Source organism: Amblyraja radiata, chromosome 32 (assembly GCF_010909765.2).
Source record: "Amblyraja radiata isolate CabotCenter1 chromosome 32, sAmbRad1.1.pri, whole genome shotgun sequence".
Taxonomy (NCBI): Eukaryota; Metazoa; Chordata; class Chondrichthyes; order Rajiformes; family Rajidae; genus Amblyraja; species Amblyraja radiata.
In genome coordinates, this window is record NC_045987.1 from 323,691 (window position 1) to 345,522 (window position 21,832).

Below are 21,832 nucleotides of genomic sequence, written 5' to 3' on the forward strand. Positions count from 1 at the left end.
CTTCACAGGGTGACTCACAGGCTGCATATTGTTGTTTTAATTTAAACTTCCCCTCGGGAATGTTCAAAACAAAGTTCAGTTGATGCAAGCTCTTGCATTCCACAGTAACTTATGAAAACAGTATGGGATTATCTTCAAAATAGTCATCAAAAAGTTTAAACAAAATTAGACAACACTGGATAATAGAAAGATCTTGGATAGTTGCCCTTGTTATTTCAGTCAGCCTCATTGAAGATTAACATCTAAAGCTTCAGTCATGTGTCTGTCCCTGGATACAGGCAGCAAAGAGCCTCCTGTACCACACACCACCCCCTGTATCACACACACCTGTATGTAACTGCCCTCTGTGGATCATTCCTACTATAATTATACCTTTCTTCTGTCCATCCAAAGTCTATGCTGTCTCCATTTCATCTGCTTCAATCCATAATCATATGTGGCAGTTGCTCAATACAGTCAATCATTGCCTTGTGATACAAAAATCAGCTTTGGAATTACATGAACCATTTCACAATGCACTGTTGCCAAGTGTGCCTGAGACCTGTGTAACTCTTGCCACAGATGCTGTGGACGCCAAGTCAATGGGCATTATTAAAGCAGAGATTTACAAGTTCTTGATTTGTACTGGTGTCAAAGGTTATGGGGAGATGGCAAGAGAATAGGGTTGAGAGGGAAAGATAGATCAGCTAAGATTAAATGAAAAGTAGACTTGATGAGTTAAATGCTCCTATATGATCCTATGAACATATGAGATATATATATATATTTATCAGTTACATTTCCTCAAAACCATTTATCACTGATGAGGAAAAAAACCTTTATTTAGATATTGTGAATAATTCATAATCAATTATTAAATATAGACCATAATAGGAGCAAAATTAGGCCATTCAGCCCATCAGGTATACTCTGCCAAGCCATCATGTCTGATCTATTTTTCTCTTTCAACCCCATTCTCCTGCCTTCTCCCTATAATTCCTGACACCCTTACTAATGAAGAATCTAACCATCTCTGCTTTAATACCCAATGACTTGGCCTCCACAGCTGTCTCCGGCAATGAATTCCGGATTCACCACCCCCTGGCTAAAGAAATCCCTCCTCATCTCCATTCTGAAGGTACATCGTTTAATTCGGAGGTTGTACCCTTTGGTCCTAGACTCTCCCACTAGTGGAAACAGCCTCTCCACATCCACTCTATCCAGGCCTTTCAGGAAGAACAGGATACCTAACGCACGTGTAGCCTCAGATCTGTGATCACGCTCAGAACATCACAAGCAAGACCAAGGGGATCCATCCTGCAGCCCATAGCTGCTGCTCTCCATTTTATTTCATTACATTGTCACATTCAGTCTGGTCAGTGTAATCACAGATTGTAACTTGGTCAGTGCCAGAACGTGGTGACACTTGTGCTGAGGTGAGGTCGGAGTCATGATTGTACCGGGCTATCACTGTACTTGTGAATCATTGAATGACCAGTGATGTTACAGCGTGCAATCTCCTTCCCCTCAGCAGTGAGCAGCAGGCTGATCCCAGCCTGAGACCGGGCACCCTGCAGGGGCACTCACAGCTGTCCAGGGATCTGGCCTCCCACCCATGAGTGCCGGAGACCCTCAAGACCAGGTCTCGGTCTGGAACCGCTTGCAACGTTCCAGTTCCACCAGCAGGTTCTCAGAGTTGGTGTCAGACAGGCCTCCCTCTGACTGGAACACGGACGTCAGGGCATCAGTGACCTGCATTGGCATCATCTTGGCATTGCTGCGGAGAGAGAAGGCAGGGTGGGATGAAAGAGTGGGCTTGGTGCGGCAATGTTGCTGATGGTGAGGGCTGCATTGACGGATTAGCAAGAAGGGAGGAGGGTTGGAATGAAGGGCAGAACTCGAGTAGTTGGAGTATAAAGCCGAGCTTCAGGAGAGCTAAAGAGGCAAGTGACCAGAGAGAGTATTGCAGGACAGAGGGATCTATGAAAGCAGCAATACCGGTAAATACGGGGGTGAAGAAAGCATACGGGTCACTTGCCTCCATTAACTGTGGCAATGAATATAAGAGCAGGATGTTTATGGTACAGTGAAGATGATTATTAATAATTACAGCAGCATCTTGATCAACTGGGCAAGTGGGCTGAAAAATGAACAAAGGAGTTTATTTCTGGTAAGAGTGAAGTCAAACCAGGGCAGGACCTTCAAAGTGAGTGGCAGGACCCTGGAGAGTGTTGTTATAGTCAGAGAGTGATACAGCGTGGAAGCAGGCCCTTCGGCCCAACTTGCCCATACTGACCAACATGCCCCATCTACACTAGTCCCACCTGCCTGGGTTTGGTTCAGATCCCACTAAACCTGTTCTATCCATGCACGTGTCTAAATGTATTTTAACTGTTGTAGTAAATGCCTCAACTGTCTCCTCTTTCAGCTCGTTCCATAAACACATCACTCTCTGTGTGAAATAGTTCATGTGATAGGAGCAGAATTAGGCCATTCGGCCCATCGAGTCTACTCTGCTGTTCAATCATGGCTGATCTATCTCTCCCTCCTAGCCCCATTCTCCTCCCTTTCCCCCATAACCTCTGATACCCGTATTAATCAGGAATCTATCAATCTCTGCCTTAAAAATACCCAATGACTTGGCCTCCACAGCTGTCTGCGGCAATGATTGTTCCTTTGCACGGTTACACAGCCACGTGTACTTTCGGTATCTTCACTACTCGTAGATGAGCATCACACGGTGGGTAAGGGACGGAGTGTGTCACTGTTACAGCTCCCTCACCTGCTCATCGAGATTGTCACAGATGCCACCCCGCAGCCCACTCACCCTGCTATATAGAAGGATGCTTCGTGCTGTCCCTGGATCGGGGAGCTTGTCGCCCCCAGCCCACTCACCCTGCTGTATAGACGTATGCCTCATACTGTCCCAGGATCGGGGAGCTGGTCGCCCCCAGCCCACTCACCCTGCTGTATAGACGTATGCCTCATACTGTCCCAGGATCGTGGAACTTGTCGCCCCCAGCCCACTCACCCTGCTATATAGAAGTTTGCCTTTTTGTTCCGAATCAAGTCCCAAACGACATCTCCATGCTCCTTTATCAGATGTTGGACGTATATTTTATGCTCCTGCATTGGAACACAAAAAGCTGCCATTATGTTAAAAGAAATGCAAATTGATGGCAAACAAAGAAGATTTCAAGGTGCTGAAGGTTCCAGAGCCTGGTGTTCTGATTGCTGATAGTCGCTGACTGGATGCACAACCACACAGCCTTTCCCTGTACCTCAGTACACATGACCGTGACAAAACTAAACTACTCATCTCTATCATCAATTGGTTCTTTCTGGCTGCTGTAGGTGAGCAGAAAGCTTCTCATCTGAGTTTGCACATGTCCCTACAACTCAAGACGCAAAGTGCTGGGGGAACTCAGTGGGTCAGGCAGCAGATTTACTTTACTTTAGAGGTGAAGCGTGGAAACAGGCCCTTCGGCCCTCCGAGCCTGCACCGACCAGCGATCACTCCGCAAACTAACACTATCATAAACACTCGGGACAATTGTACAAATTTACCAAAGCCAATTAACCTACAAACCCGCATGTCTTTGGAATGTGGGAGAAATCCAGAGCACCTGGGGAAAACCCACACGGTCACGGGGAGAACGTACAACCTCCACATGGACAGCACCCATAGTCAGGATCCAACTGGTGATATTTGGGATTGGGATCATTCAGTCTGCAATGCTGAGAGATAATATCACCATTGCCACTTAAGAGAACTTGCCCAAGGCCAGCAGCATAATCAAGGGCCAGTCTCACCCTGGCCACTCCCTCTTCTCCCATCGGGCAAAAGGTATAGAAGTGTCTAGATTCAGGGACAGTTTCTTCCCAGTTATTATCAGGCAACTGAATCATCTTACCACAACCAGAGAGTAATCCTGAGCTACTATCGACCTCATTGGAGACCCTCGGACTATCTTTGATTGGACATTACTGGCTCTACCCTGCACTAAATGTTATCCATGTTATCATGTATCTGTACACTTTGGACGGCTCTATTGCAATCATGTATCGTCTTTCCGCTGCCTGGCTAATACGCAACAAAAGCTTTTCACTGTACCTCGGTACACGTGACAATAAACTGAAGTGAAGCTAAGTGTGTGAATGTTGTGGCGGTCCAGCTCACCTGGTCGCGAGAGAACGCTGTGTAGAGAGTCAGGCAACCCCGCTGCTGCAGATCCTCCCACTCGGCCCCGCAGAAGAAATCCTTTGTTTTCCCACGACAGCCAAAGAACAGGTAGTTGCCTGATGGTGGAAAGCACAGTCACAATGCAGGATGTTGTGGATAAAGTTCCCACTGCCTTTAATTGTCAAATGGACCGACACGGAACAGTGAAATTCCTACTTGCAGCAGCATAACAGGTCTGTAAACCAGGTACTCAATGGATAACATCAAACAAACAAACACATTGTCAGGGCACGCTCAGGTATCAGTGATCCCAGTACATTCTGAATACCTTTCCCCACACAGCCCTCATTACCGAGTGTGTTCATCATGAGATGAGTGGGGGTTCAAACATGGGGCCGGGGCAATGCTGCACAGACCGCAGGCGCTGCACATCTTACAGTCAATTAATTTCTGCAAGACTCTGTGGGAAGTATTTTTAAGAATCAACAGAAAAGCCCCGGCATTTCAGAAAGCTTCAGGAAAATAAGCACAGAGGCAACATCTTTAAGCTCAGGAATTAACAAGATGAACAGAGGTTGATCTTCTTGTTATCAAGTCAGGAAAAACTCATTGGGGTATTGGTCAAATGCAAGCAAGCGGGACTGGTTCAGGAAGGCACCTTGGTCAGCATGGATGTTTTGGGCTGAAGGGCCTGTGACGTGCTGTGAGTTAATATGCATTCTTCAGGCAACTCCACTTGAGAAGATATCAGGTGGTCTGGTCAATGACTGAAGAGTCCCGGCGGGTGGAGTCTGGAGCTACAGCTGAGGTTCAGCATCACAGCTGGAGATCCCAGGCCTCTGCCCACACACATGGAGAGCACTTACTCACAGGTCAGCAAGGTCATATCTGTCTGTACACCTTCCCTAATGTAGAGGAGAGAGCAGTACAAGCACCTCTTGGATCCCGCACTGGGCTAGACTTGGCTGAGGTACAGTGAATGCAGACTCTGGGTCTGCAGAATAGGAGGCATCAGAAATGGTTAGCTTTAAATAAATATTGTCGTGATGTCATTAATTATTTAAATACTGTATTTTTGTTATAGATACTTATTCAAATATCATTAGACTGCTGTGGAGCAAAGCCCGTGCATTGTACACTCACAGCGCAGGTGCTGTGCAGACATTGTCCCGGACTTTGGCACTGCAGCACCAATGCAACTGCTGATGCATGCTGCACCATCGGTGGTGACTGCAGGCCTGCGACATCCCAACTCTCCTATGCAGATGGAAATTAAGTTCAGTTCAGTTTAGTTTATTGTCATGTGTACCGAGGTACAGTGAAAAGCTTTTTGTTGGGTGCTAACCAGTCAGCAGAAAGATAAAACATGATTACAATCGATCCATTCCAGTGTGTAATACAGATTTCAAAGTGTGGAGCGCTTGTAGATCTGCTTCTGATGCAAGCACACAAACAGTCGCCTGGGTTGGGGACAAAATTATTCCTTTATTCTCTCCCAAAATAAGGGAAGCTTCCCAACACACGGAATGCTACATCCCAGTAGAGGCAACATGAAGTCTACACAATAAACTTTAACTGCAGCCACAACTCTGACCTTTCCTCCCACTTGCGACCCGTTCTTGTATTGCCGCTCGGAACGGTGCCACCCCTGTGCCTGGTCCAACCATGATAACGGGCGTGTCAATGTCTGCTGGAAATTGTAGCAGCCCCTTCTTCACCCACAGTGGCACGTACACATCACCTACAGGAAGGAGGACAAGGAGGTTTAGTCACAGCTGATGGCTTTCCCAAAGGCAGGCATTGAGCGAGGAGATGAAGCCACATTGCACCCGGCAACACCATCATTTACACCTAAGGTTAAGCAGCAGATACATGTTATGGACTGTCTCCCTCCCGCCTCTCACACGCCTTGGGACACATCGGAGATACATGCTCCAATCCACAGCACCTTATTGACATAAAGACAAAAGGATTACTGCTAAGTATTTGGGCAAGATATGTGAGAGGAGGTTGAGAGTGAGTATCTGCAGAAGCTCCTCATAGTCCCACGATTCAGAACAACATGTACACAAAGCTGTGCTTTACCACATTAGCACCCCACGGTAGGATTGTGTGTCGTCACATTGAGAACTATCAACAAGGATATTCATCTTAGACAAAGATTTTGATGTTGATCAAAAGCAGAGAATTCTGGAAACAGGCAGCCGGGAGAGGAAAAAATGTAACTTAGCTCAATGATTAGCTTGGGGATTGTGGGTGGGGGTGGGGAGAGAGAGGGGGGGGGGGGGGGGGGGGCTCTGACCTGCTGGGTAACTCTGGCATTTACTTTGTGTTTCACATTTCCTGTATCAGCTGCTTAACCTCAGGAAGGACGACTCTTGTGTAAATATTGTAAAGACTGTAAATTGTTCCCAGTGTGTAGCATAGTGCTAGTGTATGGTGTAGTCGCTGGTTGGCACGGACTAGGTGGGCCGAAGGGCTTGTTTCCGTGCTGTATCTCTAAAATCTAAAAGCCTAAAGTTTGAGTTTAACAATCTGTGCCATGAAGTGCCGCTGTTACACCACAGTTCAGTGCCAAGGATCCCAAACTACAGCTCAGATGAACCTAACTGAAGCTTCAAAATGATAATACCCAATTACTGAAATAATTGTGCACTAGATGAACAGTTCCCGCTACCTGTCACTGGGTCACATTGTAAATCCACCCACGTGAACATTCATCATTAACTAACTGTAATTAACTGTTCATGTCACGTCTCGTAGTTCACATGGGGGTTGACGAATAAAACACGGTGGTTCAATGTGAGTTAATTAGTACGTGACATCTCCTCACTAGACCTTTGGATGAAGACGGCAGCACAAGTGAATCCTCCTCCATTGGTTCTGCCTTCTGCCACAGTTATTGACACAGGATTCACATTCAGACAGAACCAAACTTGTCTTTGATCGGCCTGTCAACGGGGTGGTCATGCACGAGAATGTGAATGAGCAAATCAACCTGGGGGAGACTTCGACCGGAACCCCCTCCCACCACCCACAGCTCTGATCCCCCCACCCCCCTCCCCCCACAGCTCTGACGCCCCCCTCCCCCCACGCACAGCTTCTTTCTCCACCATCATTAACTCAGAGAGGAGAGGTGCATTGATTTGCTACAGAGGCACATCAGATAGCTGTGGTTGAACTGTTTCACCGTGCACTGCAATCCTCACTCCATTCCCCTGCTCTCTCACAGACCTCCTGAAACCAGTTGGGGCTGGGAATCTGTGCAGGGAGGAACTGCAGATGCTGGTTTATACCAAAGATAGACACAAAGTGCTGGAGAAACTCAGCGGGTCAGGCAGCATCTCCGGAGAGAAGGTACGGGTGATGTTTGGATCGAGATCCTTCTTTAAACATTCTCAAAATCTGTCCATTTCCTTCTATGGTAGAGAATTCCACAGGTTCCCTTCCCCCCCCCCCCCCCCCCCCCCCCGAGTCCTAACCTCCTCAGCCCTAATTCTGGACGTGACAGTAGAAACCACAGCCAGAGCAAACATCCACGCCCATCTCGGCTGCCTGGCCCTGTTGCAATCTACAATGTTTCAACAAGATCTTCTCTCATTCTTGTAAACTCCAGCAAATTCTGGCAAATTCCACCTAATCTTTCCTCACATGACTGTCCCACAGTGAGGATGGGTCTGTTTAATCTCTCTGACAAGGACCTCCTTTCTGAGAAGAGCAGACCATATCTGTACAGTTCTGGTGTGGCCCCACCAAGCTCCTTTACATTGTAGCAAGATATTCATGCTCCTGTTTTCAAAACCCTTTGCAATGGTCCACACACACACACACGCACGCGCACACACACGCACGCGCACACACACACGCGCGCTCACACACACACACGCCGCATCTGCACCCAGGATGAAGTGTTCCAAACCAGGGCATCGGAGATGTCATCATTCTTTAGGGAACGGGGGTTCCCTCTTTGACTATAGATAAGGCTCTCATCAGGGTCTCTTCTATACCCCGTAACTCTGCTCTCATTCCCCATTCCCCCACTCGTAACAAGGGCAGAGTCCCCCTTGTCCTCACCTTCCACTCTACCAGCCATCACATACAACAAATAATCCTCTGACATTTTCGCCCCCTCGGACGGGACCCACCACTGGCCACATCTTCCCATCACCTCCCCTTACGGCTTTCCGCAGAGACCTCTCCCTCCGTAACCCCCTGGTCAATTCGTCCCTTCCCACCCAAACCACCCCTCCCCTGGTACTTTCCCTTGCAACCGCAGGAAATGCTACACTTGTCGCTTTACCTCCCTCCTTGACTCTATCCAAGGACCTAAACAGTCTTTCCAGGTGCGGCAAAGGTTCACCTGCACCTCCTCCAACCTCATCTATTGCATCCGCTGCTCTAGATGTCAGCTGATCTACATCAGCGAGACCATGCGCAGGCTCGGCGATTGCTTCGCCCAACACCTCCGCTCAGTTCGCAATAACTAACCTGATCTCCCAGTGGCTCAGCACTTCAACTCTCCCTTCCATTTTGAATCCAACCTTTCTGTCCTGGGCCTCCTCCATGGCCAGTGAGTCCCACTGCAAATTGGAGGAGCAGCACCTCATATTTCGCTTGTGTAGTTTACACCCCAGCGGTATGCACATTGACTTCTCCAATTTCAGGTAGTCCTTGCTTCCTCCCTCCTTCCCCTCCCCTTCCCAGCTCTCCCACAGTCCTTGCTTCCTCCCTCCTTCCCCTCCCCTTCCCCTCCCCTTCCCAGCTCTCCTCGTCTTCCTTTCTTCTTCCCGCCCCCCCCCCCCACATCAGTCTAAAGAAGGTTCTCGACCCTAAACGTCACCTATTCCATTGCTCCATAGATGCTGCCTCACCCGCTGAGTTTCTCCAGCATTTTTATCTACCTGCGATTTTTCCAGCATCTGCAGTTCCTTCTTAAACACCTTTTTGTACTACGAACATTTCATAAACTACCACTATTTCAATCTTACTCTGTTTTTCCTACCAATGTGAATAACCTTACAATTATTCATATCATACTGTATCTGCCATGTACTTGCACACCTGGCAACATGTTTCACTTAAGATGCACACAAAAATGCTGGAGCAACTCAGCGGGTCAGGCAGCATCTCTGGAGAGAAGGAACGGGTCTCGACTCGAAACGTCACCCATTCCTTCTCTCCAGTGATGCTGCCTGTTCCGCTGAGTTACTCCAGCTTTTTGTGTCTACGGTTTAAACTGAAGATAGAAGCAAAAAGCTGGAGTAACTCAGCGGAACAGGCAGCATCTCTGGAGAGAAGGAATGGGTGACGTTTCGAGTCGAGACCCGTTCCTTCTCTCCATGGTCGCCGTTGGACTTGACAACCACCTTGGGAAAATCCCATTTATTCCAACTCTTTGTTTAAACCCACACTAGTCCATTACCCACAATCATTTCTGCTTAGATTTTGCACGCTGAGACTTTAACAAAGGCTTTCTCAGAGTTTGGAGATACAGCGTAGAAACAGGCCCTTCGGCCCACCGAGACTGTATGGAGAAATTTACAGAGCGAGTTTGAGATAGTTGAGCCAAAGCAACCGAGAGCCTTGTGCCAGAGGGCAAGCCTGTGGAAGAGCTCAGGGTAAAGCAATCTCTGCGGTAGCAATAGGGAACTGGAAGAAGCGGCAGACGCCAGTCACTGATGGGTGCAAGGACAAGGACAAGGACTGCAGGGATGAGCACCGGCTGTGGGTGGGATGTGGTGACACATGAAGACGGGAAGCCTCTTGGAAGTGCGGACCTCTGGTCCAGGTGAGGAGGACTTACCTTTCTCTGGGCTCTGAGCTGCCAACCAACTGGAACATAGGCCACAACGAGGCTTCTTCAACTTGGTCTTGTACTGAACCACGGCCATGAGAATCTGGATGTGTTTGGGCTGAGCCTGCAGACCAGGAGAAACATCAGGCATGATCTTCATCCTACCCTCTACTCAAATGTGATCACAACACGAGGGAGAACAGGGCAGGGAGTGGCTCCTTCTCATCTCTACTCTTGTCCACTCATCTGCCAATGAAACCCTCCCTCACCTGTATCCACCTATCACTCGTCCACCCCACCTCTCTTTCACTCCCCTACTACACTCAGCCCGAGTCAGAATGTCACCCATCCACGAGACGCTGCCTGACCCGCTCGGTTACTCCAGCTCTTCACAGTTTCAGAATAAGAGGTAGGCCATTTAGGACTGCGACGAGGAAACCCTTTTTCACCCATCGGGTCTGTCTGACTCATCGGCAACTTTGATGCTGCATCAACATGTGGAAAATGGAGCCGGTCTTGTCCAGCAAGCGGTTCCCCAATTAAACCCCATGTGGAAGTCGGGTACCCTCACCCTCACCTACTGGGCATGAGGTGCTGGAGGAACTCATACGGCCATAAGGGATTGGAGTAGAATTAGGCCATTCGGCCCATCACGTCAACTCCGCTATTCAATCAAGGCTGATCTACCTCTCCCTCCTAACCGCATTCTCCTGCCTTCTCGCCATAACCTCTGTCACCCGTACTGATCAATACTGGAGTAACTCAGCAGGCCAGGCAGCATCTCTGGAGAACAGGTGATGATTTGGGTTGAGACTCTTCTTCAGAAGAAGGTTCCAGAGATGCTGCCTGACCTGCTGAGTTACGGCCAGCACTGTGTGTCCATGTGTGTGTTAACCAGTATGTTTATGTTTCTACCTTACCAACTGGGAGGAGGCAATGGAAAATGCCCGAGGTCGGATTTCAGGGATGAGGTCAAAGAGGTAGTCAACTGGGACTGCGGCCGTGGTCCGTGAGAAGTCAAACAGCACCTAGAAAATCCCAGAGAAATTAAAAATCTGACAACATCCTCTCCAAGTACCCCCCCCCGTCCCTGCCCCCCCACCCCCGTCCCAGCCCCCCCCACCCCGTCCCTGCCTCCCCTCAACCCCCACCCTACCTCCCCTCACCCCCCTCCCTGCCCCCCCACCCCGTCCCCATCCTCTCCGCCCACCCCACCCCGTCCCCGTTCCTGCCCCCCCCACCCCCATCCCCATCCTCTCTCCGCCCACCCACCCACCTCTCGTCTCCACGCCCTCCCCGTCCTCATCTACGCTGCACCTACCCCCCACCCGCTCACCCTTCACAACCCCTGTAGTTGTAATTGAAGTTTAATTAGCAGCTGTCCCTCCACCCCCCCTTCACCTGCCCGGTATACTTCACCACCCCCTCCACCCGCCCAGGATACTTCACCCACCCGGGATACTTCACCGCCCCTCTCCTTACTCCTCTCTCCTTCCTGAAGCAGCTGCTAGGAACCTGTCCTTTGACTGATCTTTCCATCCTGTCATAACACAGTGGCTATAGGTAGAGCGGGACACTGTCTCATCGAGTGCCGGTCAGTACCAGACCTACCTCCAACGTGGTCCGTCTCAGCCTGTTGCAGTAGCTGTACAACTCTTCCTGTCCCTCTGCTGAGCTGAATTCCTGCAACTTCTCCTGCTCCATCTCGTCAGTGGAGAAGCACGACAGAAGCTGGAAGAAGGAGCGTCGGGGGACGGCGGTGATGTCCAGGTACCGCTCCACCAGGTACTGAACTGTGCAGGGTTGTGGCAGTCGAGCGGGAGCTGGTGTTGCTAAAGAGACGGAGATATTAGTCACCACGGGACAAAAGCACCAAGAAAATCTGAAGAAGGGTCTCAACCTAAAATATCACCTATTCCTTCTCTCCAGAGATGCTGCCTGACCCGCTGAGTTACTCCAGCACTCTGTGAAACGTCACCTATCCATGTTCTCCACAGATGCTGCCTGACCCGCTGAGTTACTCCAGCTTTTTGTGAAACATCACCTATCCATGTTCTCCAGAGATGCTGCCTGACCCGCTGAGTTACTCTAGCTTTTTGTGTCTATCTGCAGTTCCTTCCTACACAAAGTGGGAGTAGGGGTGGGAATAGAAGTAGGGGTAGGATGAGGGGTTGGTCATTCAGTGAGTTATCATGATTGTTCTTTGGCACAGCTCCACAAACCCATCTCACAGCCTTTGTCTTTTAAAAAGTAATTTGTTCCATTCCTTATGACCCCATACTGGCCTACATTGAAATTTATGTGTCAAACTCATCCCATTTATTTGACAATCTAATGCCATGAAACAGAAATACACGAAACTGCAAATATTCAGTTTGAGTTTAGTTCATTGTCACGTGTACCGAGGTACAGTGAAAAGCTTTTGTTGCGCGCTAACCTGTCAGCGGAAAGAACAATAAATGCTGGAAAAAAACAAGGTTGTGGAGGAACTCAGTGGGTCAGGCAGCATGTGTGTAGGGAATGGACAGACAACATTTCAGGTGGGAAGCCATCCTCAGACTCAGGGACTGGGTGTGGTTGTAAAGATGAGGTGATGGATGGGGGCCGAGGCATTGAAAGTTGCTGTGGTGGTGGAGGCTGTGAGGAGGTGTCTTGGATGTAGGTTGGAAGGCACTGGAGAGAGGGGACAAGAGGGGAGAAGGTATTTGGAGAGTCCCGACACACAATGGCTTCTTTCATTCCCTCCACAGATGCCTCCTGACCCACCAAGTACCTCTTTATGTTTTAATTAATACCCTTAAACAATCAGAAGCCAGTGGGCGATTTTACCTGAACGAACAGTAGTTTTTGGACAGAACAGTAAGTGTGGCACAAGGAAATCACGGCTACCACTTAATTCCAGTGGAGAGTTTGGGAAGTTGATGTTGAGACGCGTGTGGCATGCCGAGGGGTGGGAGGGAAGATGGAGGTGGGTTTACTCAACCCGTCCCATACCCAGCCGCTCTGGGCATGCAGACGCCAGCAGGGGAAGCACATCGTATGTCTTCATACGTAAGACAACAGAGTACGTGCAGAGTTCACCTGTCGCTACAGGATCAGCGCAAGCATCCAGCAGAATGGGCAGGAAAAGATCGTCAATCACCAGAACCAGGGGCCACAGTTTAAGAATAAGGGGTAAGCCATTTAGAACAGAGACGAGGAAACACTTTTTCTCACAGAGAGTTGTAAGTCTGTGGAATTCTCTCCCTCAGAGGGCGGTGGAGGCCGGTTCTCTGTTACTTTCAAGAGAGAGCTAGATAGGATTCTTAAAGATAGCGGAGTCAGGGGATATGGGGAGAAGGCAGGAACAGGGTACTGGTTGGGGGTGATCCGCCATGATCACATTAAATGGCAGTGCTGGCTCGAAGGGCCGAATGGCCTACTCCTGCACCTATTGTCTATTGGCATCAACGGGGAGAGGCTGGGTGGAAACTATGTGAACACAAATATTGCGAGCAAGTATCATACTCAATATTTGGATCCTCATCATCCTCTCAAGAAAGTAGCCCAAGGCAATAACTAGTAACGTACACAAATATAAAATGTTACCACTGTTCTGTGTGCCTTTAGATAGAGGCCTCTAACTTGGCAAAACTCCTGATCCACTGAGTAATCCCTTCACTGCACACTGTGACATGGTGATTACCTCCAGTAGGCACCTCACATCACTGGACAAGTCCCACCAGCATCATCCCTACAGTGGCAGGACAAGGCAGGACAAGATTACTGCCTCCCCTCAACCCAATGTTCACACTGACTTGTCTCCAGTGGACAGGACACCGAGGTCCATGATACATGGCATGAAGAGTGCACCGCCACCCACACAATTCCAGCAAGTACCTTCTGCCATCGGGCGTCAGACTCTACGTCCCACATTGGACGCAACCATTTGTGGGATTTAAATTAATTGATTGAGGACTAGGAAGTGAAGAAGAGAATATTCACCCAGAAGGTGGAGAGTATCTGGAACTCAGGGCTTAGCTCAGCCAGCACAGAACGATGGGCACAATCACCACCTTCTGCATCGTACATTGTCTGTCATTCTGTGAATAAATGTACAAAAGCAACAATCGGTGGCTAAAATATCCAACCTGGATCATTGGGCTTCAGGGTAAAGGTTTTGTGTGGATCAAGATGGAAGAGTTGACAGAACTGGTCCACGCTGTCCGCTGGGTTTCGAGGTTCAATCATTACAACGTCCCCTGCTGAATATCTGCAGGTCAGAAGGAAAGGTTAGATCACAGAGAAGGTACAAAACTGACAGGCCAGATACTCCAGTCTCTGCCCAGCTTCGTCACAACAGACTATTTCAAAGTGAAAGTGCTTGGTTTGGAGACGGATGCAGACATGTCTTACTGGATGCCAGAGTCAGTGACATCGAAGGTGATGAGCCGCACGTCCTGGAAGTGGCTTTCGTCGGTCACCCTTTCAATGGTGATCATCCTTGCTGGGAATGGCTGGAGCGAGGAGGGAGGGCATGTAGAGTGTTTGTTGGTCACGTATGGTCCCACCGCTGAATCATTGCTGGCATCCCCCTCAAACTGCAAGCTGTACTTTGATGGCAATCTGCACATGAAGTTAGATGTTACATAAAGTACCTTCATTCAAAAGGCTCCAGACCTGAAACACACAAACTAATGTAACACTCAGAACGGTTTTAGTCTTTGAGACCAAATAAACAACACTGAAGCTGGAGTGATCAAATCTAGAGGCCAGGAAGCAGGAACCTGTTCATACCATTGCTGGCCAAAGATCTCAGACTTTCTTCTTTCTGAATGCATCCCCTGCTGCATCTGTAACGTCAACGTGACAGTCTCCACACGCCCACTATCTTGGCCAAGACCGTACAAGTCTGATCAACAGCTGTGACCCTCCGCAGGCGTGTCCCACAGAGTAACAGCCAGCTGCTGCAGTGCCACAGAGGTGGGAAATGGTTCCTCGCATGTGAGGGCTGAGCTTCCTTTTCAGTCACAGTCCTGAGAGATGGATCTCGAACACCAAGGGAGACCTGCTCACCCACTGATTGCCCAACACGCCACTATTTCCAGCTCTCCTCCTCCTCTCCTCTAACGGATTTACCTCCATGTTGTCATTGAGCCTGTGTTTTGGGACCCACCCTTGTGTCTCATGTATAGCCCTCCTCCCTGACTGGCAACTTGGGATTGCAAGCAAAGGATTCCCCCCCTCCCTCGCTCTGCCCCCCCCCCCCCCCGATCTGCCCCTTCCCCCCCCCCACACTCTGCCCCCTCCCCCCACTCTGCCCCTCCCCCCACACTCTGCCCCCTTCCCCCCGCTCTGCTCCCTCCCCCCCACTCTCCACTCTGCCCCCTCCCCCCCGCTCTGCCCCTTTCCCCCCGCTGTGCCCCCTCCCCCCTTGCTCTGCCCCTCCCCCCCGCTCTGCCCCCCCCCCCCCGCTCTGCCCCTTTCCCCCCACTCTGCCCCCTCCCCCCCGCTCTGACCCTTTCCCCCCGCTGTGCCCCCTCCCCCCTTGCTCTTCCCCCTCCCCCCCACACTGCCCCCTCCCCTCCACTCTGCCCCTTTCCCCCCCACTCTGTCCCCTCCCTGTACTCACATGACGTGATCTCCAAGCACGGCTAATCCTGGTGGCAGCGGGTAGATTGTTAAAGCGAGGGCCCAGAAGTCTTTCAGCCAGGGGTCGATGACAGCGTCGGGTCTGGATGGGCAGGGACGTTCACATTAACTTTGCTTCATCGCTCTGTTACTGTCACCGTGCCAGATGATGTCAACATTCCAGCAGAACACATGGACATTAGTGGGGGGCAAGCTGCAGTCAGCAAGGAGTCAAACACTGATGGGTTGCTGGGTATAACTGACTACAACAGATAATGCACGCACTATAACGGTCCTTGAAATTAATCTGTTAGCAGGAATCATAGAGTCATAGAGTGATACAGCGTGGAAACAGGCCCTTCGACCCAACCTGCCCACACCGGCCAACATGTCCCAGCTACACTAGTCCCACCTGCCTGCATTTGGCCCATATCCCTCCAAACCTGTCCTATCCATGTACATGTCTAATCAATCAAGGATGTAAAGTTAAAGGTTTTTGTGGCTATATTAGATTTCAAAGAACTTCAGTTTCCTTACTGTGTGAGGGCAGCTTTGTTTACACACTATACACTTGCTATCTCACAGCGCCAGAGACCCAGGTTCGATCCTGACCACGGGTGCTGTCTATATGGAGCTTGCATGTTCTCCCTGTGACCGCATGGGTTTTCACCGGGTGCTCTGGTTTCCTCCCACATTCCAAAGACGTGCAGGTTTGTAGGTTATTTAGCCCGAGTGTGTAGGATAGAACTAGTGTACAGGTGATCATTGGTTGGCACGGACACAGTGGACTGAAGGGCCTGTTCCAATGCTCCATCACTACAACTAATACACACAGTCCTGCTCCATGAGATATCCGAATGATCATTAGACACAGGGGAGGGAGGTGCCGGATAACTGGAGGCTGGCTAACGTGCCTTTATTTAAGAAGGGATGCAAGGAGAAGCCTGGGAACTATAGACCAGTGAGCCTCACATCTGTGGGAGGCAGGTTACTGGAGAGGATTGCGAGGGGTAATATATATATATACACACACACACATTTGCATAGAGAGGGGAGGATTAGAATGGTTTTGTACTTGGGAGATTGTCTTTTATGGACCTGAACCAAAAAGGTTGATGGGGGCAAAGCCCTAGACGTTATCAATATGTTCAGCCTTTGATAATGATAAGGTCACCCCTCAGCCACCTCCAACTTATCCATCCTCTCCTTAACCTCAAACCCTTTAGACCAAAAACCACCTTCGTAAATTGTTATTGCACCCTTTCCAGTTTAATGGCATCCTTCCTACAGTAGGGTGACCAGCACTATACACAGCACACCAAATGCTACCGTATAGATGTCTGATATAAGACCATAAGATAGGAGCAGAAACAGGCCATTCGGCCCATTGAGTCTACTCTGACATTGGATCAAGGCTGATCTATTTTACTTTCTCAACTCCATTCCCCCACCTTCTCCCTGTAACTTTTGATTCCCTCCCTAATCGAGAAGCTGTCAATCGCCACTTTAATAATACCCAATGTCTTGGCCTCCACAGCCACCTGTGACAATTCATTCCACAGATTCAATACCTTGAGAAACAACATGGGCTTGAATTTAGCGGCTCCATTTTCACGGGTGTGTGTCGGTCTCACTGTGCTAGTAATCAAGCAAAGCATTTAAGAGAGGTTTTGAAGAGGAGTGTGGAGAGGGCTCTTACCCCAGATCATGCTGGTCGTCTCCCAAACCCAGGGGTAGAAGATTCTTAGATCCCAGCTGCATCAAACGCTTATTCAGCTTCTTGGCAATGAAGTTAAACCTTTAATTCAGAAAAAGTCACTCAATTTGGAAACTCCATCATTCACGTAAATAAATTATCCAAACGCAGAAAAGTCCACACACAACACATCAGCTGTTTCTTCGCCACAGATGCAGCTTGACCTGCTGAGTATTTCCAGAATTTCCTGCTCCTCATTTTTACTGATTCACACCAAAGTCACATTATGTTCAATCATTGTGCCTTAATCATGAATGATCTAATGATGTTTCAGGTATCTTCCAATAACAATCCTCCATGGTTAAATGCTGTGTGGGGCATACCTCACTGCATGTGTCACTAATACATGCCAGATTATTGGAACAGATATGGGCAACATGCCACTGGTGAACCACACACCTCGCGACACTGTGCAACACCGGGTAACACCGTGCAACACCGGGCAATACCGGGTAACACCGTGCAACTGTGCAACACCGGGTAACACCGTGCAACACCAAGTAACACTGAGTAACACTGTGCAACACCGTGCAACTGTGCAACACCGGGTAACACCGTGCAACACCGGGCAATACCGGGTAACACCGTGCAACACCGTGCAACACCGGGCAATACCGGGTAACACCAAGTAACACCGGGTAACACTGGGCAACACCGGGTAACACTAGGCAACACCGGGTAACACCGGGCAACACCATGCAACACCGGGTAACACTGGGCAACACCGGGTAACACCGTGCAACACCGGGTAACACCGTGCAACACCATGCAACACCGGGTAACACCGTGCAACACCAAGTAACACTGGGCAACACCGGGTAACACTGGGCAACACCGGGTAACACCGGGCAACACCGTGTAACACCGGGCAACACTGTGCAACACCTAGTAACACCTTGCAACAATTCGTGGATAACATTCAATGAAGCTATTGAGAGACATGTTAAACAACTGTCACTCATCATTGTCTACGATCATGACGACATTGAACGCCGATCACTCCAGATTCATTGTTCCACTCACTTGGGGTAGGAGGAATCTCCGAGACCAAGGACAGCGCTGTTCACCAGCGAGAGAGAGGCAGCAGGAAGATTGCGTCGGAAGATAAACCGCCAGAACTTCTGAAGGTGAAAAGAGAGTCAACGTGAATGAGGGAAGGGATGTAGGAGGACAGGTTGGAAGAGGCTGAGCAATAGTGGGCAACAGGCCAAGATCAGCTGAAGAGGAAAGACTGTAGGTCGAGAGGAGAACCCACACCCCTCTTGGCCAAACAGGCAGCGATACAAAGTCACTGAGCAACTTTCACCTGTGTCTGGAGGCCTGGGGAATCCGACCAACTTCCGTGCTCCGAACTGCACCAGGACTGCTCTGAATAATTTATTCCCCATCTCACCGAGCGACATGGATAGGCCTTGTAACCCACTGGACCCAGAACGTGTAACAGATCACAGCAGGAGAACATGCAATAAATATAACTCTTCCTTCTGCACTGTGCGAGGATTATTCACGGTTTATTTAATCCAAATGAATGTCCAATGTTGGAGCTGCTTCATGAGCAACATTTTCATAAAGCCTGCACTGCAGGGATGTGTTTCCCTGCCACTAACGAATACAGGTGCAGCAAAGTGGCACGAGGAGGTTTGGGCTGATGTCACTCTACCTTCATGTTGTCTGGAGGTTCACCCTGGCCTGTGGTGGAACACACAAACACCACCAGGGGCTCCTGGATCAGGTCAGCCTGAGGGCAAGGAGATTGTCAGAACATCAGACTAAAACGTGAGCACACAAGGTCAATACATTTAAAGCCACTGTACAATCACAAAAGAACCACCAAACTCTCTGTGAATCTGTACCCAGTCCTATCAAGGTCGGGTCTGTTGTATTTGTTATACTGGGAGAAACAATCAACATCCTTTTTATACATTGCTTTAACAAAATCCAAGGCATTCCCAGAAGCAGGAGCAGATATAATTTGATATTGGAAAGCTATTAATATAAGAGGCAAGAATACAAAAGGTCATTGTGTAAGGGATTGTGAAGGAGATGGGAAGAGCATTCCAGAGCCTCAGGCTGAGGGAGCTGAAGGAAAGGCCTCAATAGAAACAATTAGATGTTTAAGAAACAATTAGACAGGTACATGGATAGGACAGGTTATGAGGGATATGGGGCAAACACAGGCAGGTGGGGCTAGTGTAGATGGAGCATGTTGGCCGGTGTAGGCACGTTGGGCTGAAGGGGCTGTTTCCACTCTATGTTTCCCTGTGAGACTCTATGATAGTGAGGTGCAATAGGCCATAAATGGGAGGCTGAGGCAGAATGAGGTGGCAAAGAGAGAGGGAGTGAGACTGAGAATTTTTAATTATAATCATTGCTGGATATTGTGGTAAGATTGGTCAACAAGGGCTGAGCTGATGAATGGGAGTTAGGAAAGATCAGCAAAGATTTGGTGAGGTAGAGTTGTTGGAGAATGGAGGATGGCAGATAGTCGGGGATGCTTTGGAATAGTGAACAGGATGCAAATTAGTGCAGGAGCTGGAAATCTGAAATACCAAAATAAACTGCTGGAGATACTCGTCAGGTCAGGCAGCGTTCGAGAGAGAGAGAAACAGAGCATCTGGTCAACGACCTCCACAGCTGCCGACTGGAATGTCAGGTTATCTCCAGCGGTTTCTGTTGTGGAGAATCTGGAGATAACAAAAGCGTGGATGAGGTTTCCAAATGTTCACGGGGGTGAAGCCTGAAGCGTCGATGATGGTGTGGGTATGTGCTCAGAGGCTCCACTGATGGGCAAACAAGATGCCAAGATCACAAACATGTTAGTTCAGCTCCATCAAGAATGAAGGCATTGGAAACGGAACTTCTGGTAGAAAATAAAGTCAGTGGTTTCTATATTTCCATTATTTAACCTGGGGAAATTCAATACAAGGAGCGGGACAAATCAGACACTGCTGATGAAAGCTCATTGGTATATTTCTCTCTTCACAGATGCTATCTGAGCTGATAATTTCCAGCGTCTGTAGTTTGTTTTTTGGTGGCTACCTTGGAGAGTTATTAGCTCATTGCTGTTGGTGGGATCATGCCGTGTACAAACTGGCCACTGGATTTCCTGTGTTACAAGAAGCACAACACTCCAATTGTATAAATCTACTGTTATACTACTGGGGCAACCCACAGCGGCAAAATGCATACCATGTTGTCTGCATCCCCAGGATCACAAAGCACTTCACACGCAGACACACACAGGCAGACACACACAGACACACACACACGCAGGCACACACACACACAAGCAGGCACACACACACACAAGCAAGCACACACACATGCAGACAGACACACATACATGCAGACAGACACACACACACATGCAGGCACACACACAGGCGCACGCACACAGGCGCACGCACACACACACACACCTATTGAAGTGCTATAATACTGGCAGATCTATTTTTTGAGTAAGCATGCCCCTAATAAACCATAGCACCTCAAGCAGTGATCACAGCAGAGAAACAATATTTGGTAGCACTTTAAGTGAAGGTCAGCCTTGTCCAGCTCATTTACCAGCCACCGCTACTCACTATTGTGTAGCTATCCAGTGGCAACACTCTGCACACAAAGTGGCGCCGCACTCCTTCTCTGCCGATCCGCTCAGCCACATCCTGCGCTGTGCCAGTCTGACTGCCAAACAACACCAGCAGCCTCCGTATTACCATCTGCAAAACAGCAGCAAGACAGTGACAGATCCAGACAGAACTACACACACGGCTTCATGCTGCTAGCTGATGCCATCTATTGTCAATAATCAAATATATATCGCACTTGGCACCCATCACCCCCATCACACCTACACCCCCCACCCCTACACCCCCCACCCCTACACACCCCACCCATCACACCTATACCCCCCCACCCTCCCACATACTCCTCGCCAACCCCCCAATTCACCCCTCTCTCCTCACCCTCTCTCACACACACACCCCTCACACACACCCATCACATACACCCTCACACACACACCCTCCTCACACCTCTCACACACACACACACACCCTCACACACACCCCTCACACACACACACCCACACACACCCTCACACATACACACCCTCACACACCCTCCTCACACACACACCCTCCTCACACACACACACCCTCCTCACACACACCCCTCACACACACACACCCACACACACCCTCACACATACACACCCTCACACACCCTCCTCACACACACACTCCCCCCCACACACACTCCCCCACACACACCCCCACTCACACACACCCTCACCACTGACCGTGACCTGACGGCTCCCAGTGCACATGCGCAGCCGCCCGGCATTCGGTGTCGCGAGAGGCGAGCTCCCCGCGCCTGCGCACTGACGGCGCGCCCCCTGCTGTCGGTCCGGCAGCGCCGAGTGTCCGGTCACCGCAGCGGCCCGGCTCCGCCCCCCGCCCGCCCGCTCCCCAACACCGACACCGACACCGACACCGTGCTGTGCTGTCCGCTC

The 21,832-nt window shown here is 49.6% G+C and overlaps 1 protein-coding gene across 3 annotated transcripts; it reads right to left on the bottom strand.

The window, feature by feature from the left end:
* Window positions 1-1,289: 1,289 nt before the first annotated feature.
* Window positions 1,290-21,715, bottom strand: ndor1 (NADPH dependent diflavin oxidoreductase 1). 3 transcript variants are annotated; one of them, XM_033049333.1, is made up of 15 exons: window positions 21,620-21,715; window positions 20,904-21,038; window positions 18,983-19,060; window positions 18,346-18,443; window positions 17,266-17,364; window positions 15,568-15,669; window positions 14,352-14,561; window positions 14,087-14,208; window positions 11,568-11,788; window positions 10,877-10,984; window positions 9,966-10,080; window positions 5,757-5,903; window positions 4,160-4,278; window positions 3,011-3,105; window positions 1,290-1,756 (listed from the first exon to the last, which is right to left on the bottom strand). In XM_033049333.1, the coding sequence occupies exons 1-15, from the start codon at window positions 21,644-21,646 to the stop codon at window positions 1,612-1,614; spliced, it is 1,821 nt and encodes a 606-aa protein (XP_032905224.1). In that variant the 5' UTR covers window positions 21,647-21,715; the 3' UTR covers window positions 1,290-1,611. The 3 variants fall into 3 exon arrangements, 2 of the variants coding, with proteins under 2 accessions (XP_032905224.1, XP_032905223.1); XM_033049332.1 differs by having other exon boundaries at window positions 21,613-21,701; XR_004416686.1 differs by having other exon boundaries at window positions 1,628-1,756; window positions 3,011-3,125; window positions 21,613-21,701.
* Window positions 21,716-21,832: the final 117 nt, after the last annotated feature.